Source organism: Glandiceps talaboti, chromosome 6, assembly GCF_964340395.1.
Source record: "Glandiceps talaboti chromosome 6, keGlaTala1.1, whole genome shotgun sequence".
In the NCBI taxonomy this organism is placed as follows: domain Eukaryota; kingdom Metazoa; phylum Hemichordata; class Enteropneusta; family Spengelidae; genus Glandiceps; species Glandiceps talaboti.
The window spans coordinates 20772079-20783688 of NC_135554.1; the positions used below are offsets into that span (position 1 = coordinate 20772079).

The 11610-nt window shown below is 35.4% G+C and overlaps 2 protein-coding genes across 2 annotated transcripts; one reads left to right on the plus strand and one right to left on the minus strand.

Moving 5' to 3' along the window:
• The first annotated feature begins 63 nt into the window (after positions 1-63).
• LOC144436238 (RNA 3'-terminal phosphate cyclase-like) lies at positions 64-8765 on the plus strand. Its single transcript, XM_078124978.1, has 11 exons — positions 64-200; positions 1290-1390; positions 1832-1975; positions 2821-2944; positions 3481-3539; positions 4335-4476; positions 4841-4965; positions 5551-5609; positions 6067-6161; positions 6622-6726; positions 6878-8765. Exons 1-11 carry the CDS (start codon positions 72-74, stop codon positions 6962-6964), a joined length of 1170 nt encoding a protein of 389 aa, XP_077981104.1. The 5' UTR covers positions 64-71; the 3' UTR covers positions 6965-8765.
• LOC144436953 (teratocarcinoma-derived growth factor-like) lies at positions 7820-11574 on the minus strand. Its single transcript, XM_078125821.1, has 5 exons — positions 11555-11574; positions 11270-11346; positions 9156-9386; positions 8480-8576; positions 7820-7847 (listed from the first exon to the last, which is right to left on the minus strand). The coding sequence occupies exons 1-5, from the start codon at positions 11572-11574 to the stop codon at positions 7820-7822; spliced, it is 453 nt and encodes a 150-aa protein (XP_077981947.1).
• Between the last annotated feature and the right edge of the window lie 36 nt (positions 11575-11610).

An 11610-nucleotide genomic window follows, 5' to 3' on the forward strand; every position in this document is an offset into this window, starting at 1 on the left:
TAACGTCCCAGACTAATGACATTTGAACTTTCACCCCAAATTGTCAACACGTGTGAGGTGACATTGATTGCATGATCACGGCAATCGTCCGTAAGTTTGGAAGTATCGGTTTTGGGAAATTGGGGTATTACTCTGACAGCCGTTATCACAGGATGGCATCACCACAAACGATAAGCATTGATGGCAGCATGAAAGAAGGGGTAAGTGACCAATAACCATGGATTTTAAAGACTTTATCTGAATGAATAAACAAATTTCAGACGACCGCAATTGCCTGTCGCTGTGGCATGGCAGTCCTGTCACAGAAAAATCAGTGGTTATGCTTGTGGTTATAGTAATTATACAAGAGATGTTAAGTATATACACGTATGGAATACCCTCCACAAATATAGATAGGAATAAAAAGCAAATGTTGAGTCACAAAAAAATGAAATATAAAACAATAAAAAAATATTGTAAAATAAAAATAAAGGTACAATAAATTGAATAATTATTGCTGGTAGATAGATAGATACACAGGCACTTGAATCAATCTGTGTGGAATTTGAAATGTTTTTTACTGTATGATTTACAAAAATTCATACATAATTCAAGTGCCGAGGGGGGGGGGGGAATAAATTACTAGTATCTTACAATGAATCATTAGATGGAAACCAATATGTCACCATACAGTTATTTTGAGAGAACAATATAGAATAAACAATAAACATATGAAGGACACAGGATAACACATTCGTGTCATGTAAACTCTGTCATACTCATGCCAATCCCAGGATCCAATCTGATTAAATGTGGTATGGTGAATAGTAGCTTGGAATCAATGCGGAGTGGATTTTTTACACTTGTCATTCCAAATCACGTGATTGGAAAGACTAATGTAAAATACCCATTCTGATTTGATTCCAAGCTAGGTTGATAGTGGCTTGATTTCTTTATTTACCTCAAATCCCTGCATTTACTGCTGTTGTTTGTTTTCGATTGTGTTGTTCCAGGAGTCACTGGAGTGATTGCTTTCTTTTGTGGAATTTAGGAAAGAAGGCAATCATTCCCAAAACAACAAAATTGAAAACAAATGGCAATAAATGAAGAAAGAGAGGTCAATAAATAAAATGGGCCATATTATACATTCATCACATCAAATTTTAATGAAAACATTCTTGGCAAATGCTTTCGCAGTTGTTTGTCTTGCGACGATCCAAGAATTTCACCTCTAATGCCACAATACCAGTAAGTCCTTCTTAAATCACACTGACTCATATGCCGCCTAAATTGTTCCATTTTTTTTACAGGGTGGTCAGATTTTAAGAATTTCCTCGGCTCTGAGTTGTATATTATGTCAACCAATTATAGTGAATAATATCAGAGCTGGTAGGAGCAACCCAGGACTAAGGTATGGACAATGAGTAGTAGGTGGACACTGTCAAGATCAACCCAAACTAAGCTACTAGAATAACTAGTGTATTGTAAAGAGACAGAAATATGTAGAAAAGTTACAGAAAAACATTATGAAGAGAAAGAACATTATTTGCATGGTTAGAAAAAAGGAAACAAGAATGTATCTGAAATGAAAATTTCAGAGTCAAAAATTTTTTGAAAGTGATCGAATCCCAAATCTCATCAGCATTGTCAGGCCTGTACTGCAATCAGCTGTTATCATGTGTCACTGTAATATAGTTATATATATTGGAAAAACCAGTTTTCCCTGCCAAAATTGTGGTTGATTATGGAAATCCAGTTTTACCCAATTTCCCTCTTTCTTTTTGGGGTTCCCAAACCTCACTTTGTAAAATGGTGTGTTCTTGATGCTATGTACTGTGTGTTTTCCATGCAGACCCCAACATATGACAGGACTTCAGCTTATAAGTGATTTGTGTGGTGGCAAACTGAATGGTGACAAAGTTAGTTCAACTGAAATATCATTTACACCATCAAAAATACAGGCAGGAAGATTTATAGCTGATACACACACTGCAGGGTGAGTAATAAGAGAAAAATCATCAAAATGATCCCCTTTTTGGTGTTTGGTGATCACATGATATGCTAGACTGGAAGGTGTGCCATATTGGAGTGCCGTCATGCATCAGCCAACCTCTGGAAAGATCAGATTGTTGAAGGCAGAATGACATGATGTATCTTGCTATTCATTGATTAGAGGCTAGGTCACAGGTAACAAAACAATATTGTGCCATCGACAAGCCAGCTAGGTTATTGTCTTTGAACACAAAATATTTTTCCCAGCATTTTTCTTCATCCAGCCGGAAAATACTCGTGACCAACAGGTTTGTCACTACTCATCTCGCGACTCATAGTGACAAGACCCCTTAGGACACTCATATTTTCCTTGGCTTAGGAAGAAAAATATTGGAGAAAAATATCTAATTACACCCCTTGAGTAAGTGAAATGTAACCAGTAGAAAGGTGAATGCAGAGACACAAGTAGAAAGGTGAATGCAGAGACACCAAGTTTGGCGGCAAAACCGGAAGTTGTTTCAACTTTTACAAATGTTTCATATGTGATACTGTCTTCTAATATTGACACTGAAGAATGAATGGAGAGTAGACACGTTTGTTTGTTGTGAAATGTGTACTCTACATTAAATGTAAATTTAAGGGAACACAATGTGAATACATTATAAGATTTGTTGTTGTCTCCCCTTTTGTAATCACGGTCTGAACGAAAAAAAACAACAATCTGTCAGTTTATGACATGAAGTGATGTTTGTTACTACAGAAAGTTCATTATAACAGGGTTCATTATAGAGAGGTACTACAGTGTACCAATAGTTCGCCTGACTCAATATATGTCATTGTTTCTGGTAGGAGTGTGTGTTTACTGATACAGTCAGCTCTTCCATGTATGTTATACGGATCAGGCCCCAGTGAAATAATACTAAGAGGAGGAACAAATGCTGAGATGGCACCACAAATAGACTATACCAACATGGTAAGATTTTAATCAAAATCACACACCAATCTCAGACATTTTAAGATGTCACTGTTCTCTGTTTCTCCTTCCATAGGAATATTTGCCTTCTGTTACAAATTGCTCTGCCCTGTATGTTATTTGGGTCAGGAGAATGTTCTGTTGAGTTCCGAGGTGGAACAGACATTGATATGGCGCCCCCTATAGACCACTATTCAATGGTAAATCTTTTGTTTTTTTACGCAAAAGTTTATCTTGTTTGAGATGAGTTTTTAGTCATTAATCTAAAGCTCAATTAGTTCATAACAGGGTTCCCTCAGATTATTATGTGAAGTTTGAAGAATTCTTTTTCAATAACTTTGATAGTTGCAATAGATCAGTTTTGAATAAAAATCTCCCTTTATAATAAAGTCACTCTAGAAATATGTCAATACCCTTCACTGAGCTTCCAGTTCATCCACCACTAACAGCAAGAAATTGAATATGATTCTTTTCCCCAAATTTTGCTGAGTTAAATTAATGATGTTCTAATGTCACTTTATTATATGTATTCACAGGTCTTTCAACCATTATCAGAAAAATTTGGGTTCAAGTATGACTGTAATGTTAAGAAAAGGTAAGGTGCTATTTATACTATGAAGTTATTTGGTACTCAAAGTATTCAATGTTGGACACTTTGGCTTCACTTGATTTTGGCAGAAAATAAAATTAGACTACATTGCACTCAAGAGCTATGCTACTTGTGTACTTCTATGTCATTGTGTTATATAAATCTACCTATAGTATAACACCTGTATAAAATATACTGATGAAAGTGATTACATTTTTGCAGTGATTAATTTGTAAAAAGTTGTCAAAATAAGGTAATATAAATTTAGTCAAAATACACACATTGACAGTATATTAATATTCTGATATCGACATTGATTGATAATTATCTTTGATATATATTTATAACTTAATCACTGTATGCCACTAAATCTATGTTTTGTTATATACCCACACTCAAATTATTACCCACTTTTTAGCCATTTTTGAAAGAATTATATGAAAGGGCATAGAAGCTAAAGGTGCAGATTACAAGGGCTAACTCTGGGCTAACTGCCATTGTTGCTCAAGAAGAACACAGCTGTAAAAAGAATGTTCAGTGCACATGTTGCCTTGTTAAGAAATAACACAGAAATTACAAGATGGTGAAGTATCCTGTTACCTTGTTCAGAAAGAACTCAGAAATGACAAGAGGACTGCATACTCTTGTTACCTTGTTCAGAGAGAACACAGAAATTACAAGAGGGCTGAATACACCTGTCCCCTTGTTCAAAATGAATTACAAGAGTGGTCAGCATCCCTGTTGCCTTGCTGTGAGAGATCAATATAAATTGGTGTCCAATAATTGTTTGTATCTTCACAGGGGATATTACCCCAAGGGAGGTGGTGAAGTAATAGTTTCTACAATGCCAACAAAGCAGATACAACCAATCAAGCTTACTGACTTTGGTAGGGTTACACGGATATTTGGTAGAGCCTTTGTGGCTGGGGTACTCCCAATCAAAGTAAGTTAAGGTCACATACTGGTTACTGCTTTTGTAGTAGAGTTCAAAAGTACAAACAGTGGAATTCATATAATGTGAGCATTGTCCTGGTGTCAACTGTAGTAGCTTAAAACCATGCAAAATAGCATTTCCATCAAAACCCTCTAACACCAGACTTTTCTCAATTAAATATGTCAGCTTGATCTTGAAATCCTCAAAATTTACAGTGTCTGTCAAGGCGAATACAGACTTTACAAAGCTCTTAGAGCAATACGTGAAAGGACAATGGCAGCCATTTATGCTGCATGAAATCATAGTCCCTCTATCAGAGGACTGTGATAAAATTGATATGTCAGATTCAGACATTTATAACCTTTCCACACAGATAGCACACCAAATGGCATCTGTAGCATCAACAATACTTAAGAAACAATATCGTGATGTGCCTGTCAACATTGATGCACTACAAGAACCTAAACATGCAGCATTTGGTAATGGTACAGGAATAATGTAAGTCTGTGTGTGTGTGTGTGTGTGTGTGTGTGTGTGTGTGTGTATGTATGTATGTATGTATGTATGTATGTATGTATGTATGTATGTATGTATGTATGTATGTATGTATGTATGTATGTATGTGTGTGTGTTTGTCTGTCTGTCTGTCTGTCTGTCTGTGTATGTATGTATGTATGTATGTATGTATGTATGTATGTACATGTATGTATGTATGTATGTATGTATGTATGTATGTATGTATGTATGTATGTGTGTGTGTTTGTATGTATGTGACTGTATGTATGTATGTATGTATGTATGTATGTATGTATGTATGTATGTATGTCTGTATGTATGTATGTATGTATGTATGTATGTATGTATGTATGTATGTATGTATGTATGTGTCTGTCTGTCTGTGTGCCTGTGTGTGTGTGTGTGTGTCTGTCTGTCTGTCTGTCTGTCTGTGTGTTATTACTTTTAATTTATAACTCATTAGAAAAAGGCAAAACATTATCAGCTTTATATTTTAGTTTGTATTATTTAGTATTTTACTTATCGTTAAAGATGAACAAGATAACTTTTTGATTCATTTAATTACAGTGTAGTAGCTGAAACCAGTACTGGATGCAGACTGGCAGGAACTGCTCTTGGAAAGAGAGGTTGGTAGGATTCATTCATTAAGTAAAACAGTATAATTTATAACTCAGTTTTTAAGACACTTTGCCCAGGAACACATAGTAGTGAAATCAACACAAATTTTGATAATGCAACAATTCATTACATTATCTGTTAATCCTTGGTGTTTTTAATTATGTTGTCTTATTTTTAAATTTAGAATTTTATAACATTATAAAGTTCTCAAAGTAATGCCCATTTGGGGATACTACATTGTGTGACATAGGCCCATCCATGTACATCTGTTTCCCTGACATGAACAGGTCAAAATCATACAAAGGTGACAATACTGGGCATCTGCATGATCTGTAGTGATCATATTTGTCATAGAAATCAGCTATTTGCACAAAAGCTAAGGAACTCTTCTACTATACTAGTTGGGTGGGGGTATGTCTCTGACTTGTTAATGTATCATGTAAATATTTCCTGACCAATAATCAGGTGTTCCAGCCCAGCAAGTTGGTCAAGATGCAGCAGATATGTTAGTTAGAAATCTCCAACATGGCGGATGTGTGGATGAATATCTGCAAGATCAGGTAAAAATATATAATTATTTTTTTCCCTACACTGATGGAAACGTAGTGTAGTAAATTAAGGAATATGTGATAGCTCGCGTAGTGGCCTCTAAGCAGCCATGTAGCGGCTCAATGACTAGTACACATGCTTGTCCTATATACTATGATTTTTTTGTGGTGTTTTACCCAAGGATGCGTTGCGGTGCAATGACTATGCATACACACTCTATATGTAAATTGCTTTCTCCACACGGAGGGCTCTATCTACAATATCATTGTGAGGCAGCCGGTCACAAATGAATCTACCCTGCGCAAGATTATGGGCTTTGCTTAGTTATGATATTATTAATGCAAATTTATAAGAATCTTCTAAATTATGTAGAATGCACCTTTGGACCATTTTTTTTGGCTAAAAATTGAAGCTATTCAAATATTTCCAAACTTAGATGCAATGTCTTACATTTTTCTCCCATGTCTGTAGTTGATCATCTTTATGGCATTGGCTAATGGTAAATCCCAAGTTATGAGTGGACCTATTACACTGCATACAGAGACAGCCATCAGTGTGGCAGAGATGTTGACCCAGGTAATTTTTTTTTACGTCCCAGCTGAATTTTTTATTTCCAAACTTTACTTTAGAATTTCTGTCTCTGTTGTCATTTATGTTCAAACAGTTTTATTCACTTTGAAAGAAAAAAGAAAAGAAAAACTAATCATTGTCCACGTATCTCTTCCAGGCAAAATTTACCATTACTCCAGTCAGTGGAACTGAGAAAAATATGATTGAGTGTCAAGGCATAGGACTGACCAATCAGAAAGTTTGATACATTAGGGGAAAGGTAGACCAGCCAATCAAAACAGCAAGTTGGATTGGATTGCTCAGTCAGCAACTTTGAGACATGCATGTAATACAGCAAGCGGCATTGGATTGTCCAATCAACAAGTTTTAGACATTAGGGAAAAAGTAGACTGAGCCAATGAAAATACAGCGAGCTACATTGGTCTTTTTTAATCAGTAAGTTTGAAATGGCTAAGTAACCCAACCAGTTAAAACAGCGAATTGTATTAGTAACTGTGAATCATTAGTAGAACAGTAGAATAGCTAATTAAAACAGCAACTTGCATTGCATTATGGGAACCCCCTGAGAATGACATTACAATCATTTGTGATATCTGCTGTCTAATAATAGACTCGATTGAGTTCCGTCTTTCATGACCTTCTAGTTACCCTGGATTAGCATTACAAATGTCATTTTGAATGACTTTACATTGAATTGTAATAAATATGGTATTCAACTATTGTGTTCCCAGTTACACAGTATCTCTTCCAAAAACAGACATTTGTATTTTTGCTCCTAAACTGAGCTAAGGCTTTGAAGAGATATCAAACTCTCCTTTGGATTGAATAGTGTTTTCCTTTGCCTCCAGGAACACTCGGAGGTCATCATGGAAGTGATAAAATTAGGTAATGAAATGGAACATATTTTACATATGTATCAACAAAGAGACAAGACAACAACATGTTTTCTGATATTTAAACCAATAAAACTATTTATTTCATTCTTTTCATCAAAACTTTTACAAAATTCAATTTTCAATAATAATTTGTACTTACAACTTTATCTAAAATATAGAACTGCACATATGTATGGGGTCACAGAGTGTGTTGAAAGTTAACATCAAAACCACAACACAGGAGGCTGTGAGCTAAAACAATAAATACAGGATCTTTAGTATTTACAATTTGCACAAATTATGTCTTTATACGACATCTCAGTTTCTTACCTAATAATCAATCAATGACAGTAGATGTCCATTTTAAAAAATAGAAACAAAAGAATTACAAGTTTAAAAAACGAAAAATCTACTGCACATCCTCTACAAAATAATAAAACTTTTCACTTATGATATTTAGTTTATGACCAAAAACTAAAATGGTGAACTCTTGAAGTTACTTCAAATGTAGACTATGTCATGTCACACCGCCCTCACAGGTGTACTCTAACAAAGGGTTTGCTGATGGTTGAGGGCGCCCTCCCAGAGTGCCTTATAGACTACTCCAAATATTGCAAATACATAACTGACATCAATTTTCTGTTGTTTATATCATAATTTTTATGTGTTCATATCACCTGCTGAAATCTATGTTACACTGTCATCTTAATGTCTCAGCCAAGACAACGAATAAATTAGAGATATAAATAAGTTTTGAACTTATTTACAAGGTCACTGAATGTCGCTACCTATATATCACCATGACAACCAGTAAACAAAGCAGCCATTGTATTCTGGTATACATAGATGTTGTCGTAGCAGAGCTATCATATGAGTTTTCATACGAGTAGTAATAGTCGTCAGATTTCCTTGTTGTTGTTGTTGGTTCTATTGTTGTTAGTGGTGGAAACGTGACAACTTTCACGACATCATCGGAGATATCTGAAATGATAAGAGAAACAAAACTGTTATTAGTTATTTCATGATAGCCATCCCAGAATGTTAGAATACTTTGTGTTCAGCCCTAATTTGCCTCTCTCTGAGGAGTTGGCCAGTGTGTGGGGGCGCTGTGTATCTTACAGTCGACGGCCATCCATATTCCAATGAATTTGTATTAATAAACTATTTATTGAAGCCAATCTTATGTGCTGTGGTTCATGATTACAATGTCACAAACACAGTTATGTTAGTATTGTGGTATTGAGTATGATGTATGGGTAACTGTGTCAAGAGGTTTCTATGAACCAAAGTCATATACACAATTTACCATGAATGTATTTATTTATTTACATATATTATTATGAAGAGCTAAGAAGCTAAGAAGTCATTGCCTATTTCAACATTGACGTTCAACATAAACTTCAGCCGGTGAGGGCGCACTTGTCATCCGGGATGATATAAGGACGCCCCTGACGATGTATTTTACAGTCTTTCTGTACGTTTTGGAATATCGTCAATTTATATGCTAATGTCGAGTACGTGTACTGCTCATTTCAATGTCTCTTCCAAAGTTCAACTTACCTCTAAAACAGTCACGTAGGCCCCTTGGAATACAGTAGAATTTGCCATTTCTACACAGACAAGCATTACAGCCCATATTGATAGTTTCATCGTGTGGTACAGAGCCGCATGACTTTTGTTCCTCCTCACAATATTGACCACCATACTCATCGGGACATATGCAGAAACTGCCTAGCACCATAATGCCGCCATTAAAACATATATTCGCAGATTGTCGTGATGGAGACCAACCTGGGGAAAGAGCAGAAACAATTATCAAAATTTATAATCACTAAATAAATTATTACTAAGTACATGTATATAATCGCTACTACGTTAACAAGTTCAGTATCATACTGCAAGTACTACAAGAAAAGGAAAAGACGTGACCTAGATACGTACAAGCTTAGACCACTTAAGTCGTACAACACAGTGACAGGGAACTTGTGTGTGATGGGAAATGGATCTTGTGATACTCGCCAGGAAAAACTTAACTTTGGGTGGAGCTTCCAGAGAAGATTATTTACTTCGGATAGTAATATAAATTACTACACATTCTTTATAAGTTAAGACGAGTTATGAATATTCATTTCATCAATGGTCGTACGTGCATGTCACCTCATTAGAAATATTTGGTGAACAAAAGACATGAGATGAATGAAAGAGAACTAATTCATGCATAGGTATTTCACAATAACGTGTGAAATTGTCTTTAGAGTATTCTCAGAAGCGTCACACCATTAACATTTCAGTGACGAGTACAGTTTCTGTCCATCGATATTTTTATCATCACACGACCAAAAAGTTGCAGTAGAGAACCGATCGCCAAAATTATGAAATTCAATAACTGTGGATGGTTTATGCTATGCGCTAAGACTTAACTATAACGGATATATCTTTAATCCATGTTTGAGAAATTGCATTTTGGAACAAACAACACACGAGATAAAGTTCATATTACATGCAAGGGAATATCGATTTTCTCTAGTTTATAATACACGTAGTTGATCAGGGGGAGTCGCTTCTATCCCCAGCTCAGTTTACAATTATTCTACAGCTATCATTCCATAGTCAACTTACTGATAGAGGGAACAGAAACTACTATCCGTTCTATTTTTGTAATAATTGAAAAAAACTAGGATAACAAATTTACTAATTCAAGTGGTAAACTTTGATTAGTTTATTCGGGGGGAAAATTAGAAAAAATACTAAAACTAGGAAAGAACACGTGGAATGATACGATAAAATCGCGAGGATTAACACACAGCGTTGATGGGCGTCTGTGAATGTTTCCTCAGCAGGTCATCTTTTTGATCAAACAAAGTTAATCCACAGAATTCGATAATGGGCGCCTATCCAAACTTTGAATAATGCACAACTAATTGCTAGTCAATGATAATGGGTACAATAAGGCTTACTGTGCTTTTGTAACAAGTTAGTTTCGATGTACTTCCTATTGTTTCACTAAGCCAGACCCAAATCCCCATGTCTACTTTGGTTCCCTATCCTAGAGGTCTGTGATTCGTGTATGAAAACATTTACTTCTTTGGAGATGAAACACCACATCTCTTCCCATAAAAAAAGTAAGATAATTGTATCCACTGTGGTATCACACTAGCTATTCTGTCAACCGTTTAACCCCCACCAATGAACCATTACATAGCACCTCCCATTCTTTACAAAATATTCACACGTATTCAGTTATGCTTTTATAATGCATTGAATAATATGACACAATTTTTTGAGTTAAAAATAACAACAAATGAAATGACTCAATAATAATGTACACATTTTGCTGGATGGAATTTAGTTTAATATACTTTTACACAAGTGGACTTAATACTTCCTGGTCAGAATGCATGAATGAAGTGTTGTCAAGGAAATCGCAAATGGCGCCGCATGGGCCTTCATACAATGTTTACCCCCTACTCGAATTATGATAAGTATAACCATAGCTCCTAGGGTCAGTGGTATAACAATTTAATACAGTTTTATCCTCGTTTTTTGTAAAAATGGACACAACGTCGTTAGTACTATATAGCAATTTTTAAAAACTGTTGCGATACTTGGAAACTGAAATGTCAGTATGCACTCTAAGAGGTTAAAGAAATCGTAAACTAAACTTAGTTACTTACCATTGATTGTGAAAGATAAGGCACTTTGAAGCAGAATCGCCCTGAGAAACATTACGACCATGAGGTTCTTCGTCATTCTGCAAGTGAATATAGATAGAGGTTAGTTCAACCTTTGCATGTTAAACTTTCTGTGCAACATTTTCGTTAGTGGTCTGAGAGTAAACGTGGTATTGAGATGACACCGTGATTACCTCGCCATGACTATATTATTATTCATTAACAAAATAGATACATACAGGCATGCACTGACTGAATGAATACACAAGCTCAACTTGCATTACTTACCTTAGCAAAACATTATCCATTTTCGTTTATCAGATGCTGTTGTATATTGTGCAGCT

Bases quoted from the DNA above. Each gene is read 5' to 3' on its own strand.
- LOC144436238 (XM_078124978.1), top strand. From the start codon at position 72: ATGATCACGGCAATCGTCCGTAAGTTTGGAAGTATCGGTTTTGGGAAA. The intron at 1,976-2,820 runs GTGAGTAATAAG...TGTTTCTGGTAG, and splicing joins GCTGATACACACACTGCAGG to GAGTGTGTGTTTACTGATAC. The intron at 2,945-3,480 runs GTAAGATTTTAA...ATGTATTCACAG, and splicing joins AAATAGACTATACCAACATG to GTCTTTCAACCATTATCAGA.
- LOC144436953 (XM_078125821.1), bottom strand. From the start codon at position 11,574: ATGGATAATGTTTTGCTAAG. The intron at 8,577-9,155 runs GTAAGTTGAACT...TTATCATTTCAG, and splicing joins CCTACGTGACTGTTTTAGAG to ATATCTCCGATGATGTCGTG. The intron at 7,848-8,479 runs GTATGAAAACTC...TTATTGTTTTAG, and splicing joins TCTGACGACTATTACTACTC to CTCACAGCCTCCTGTGTTGT.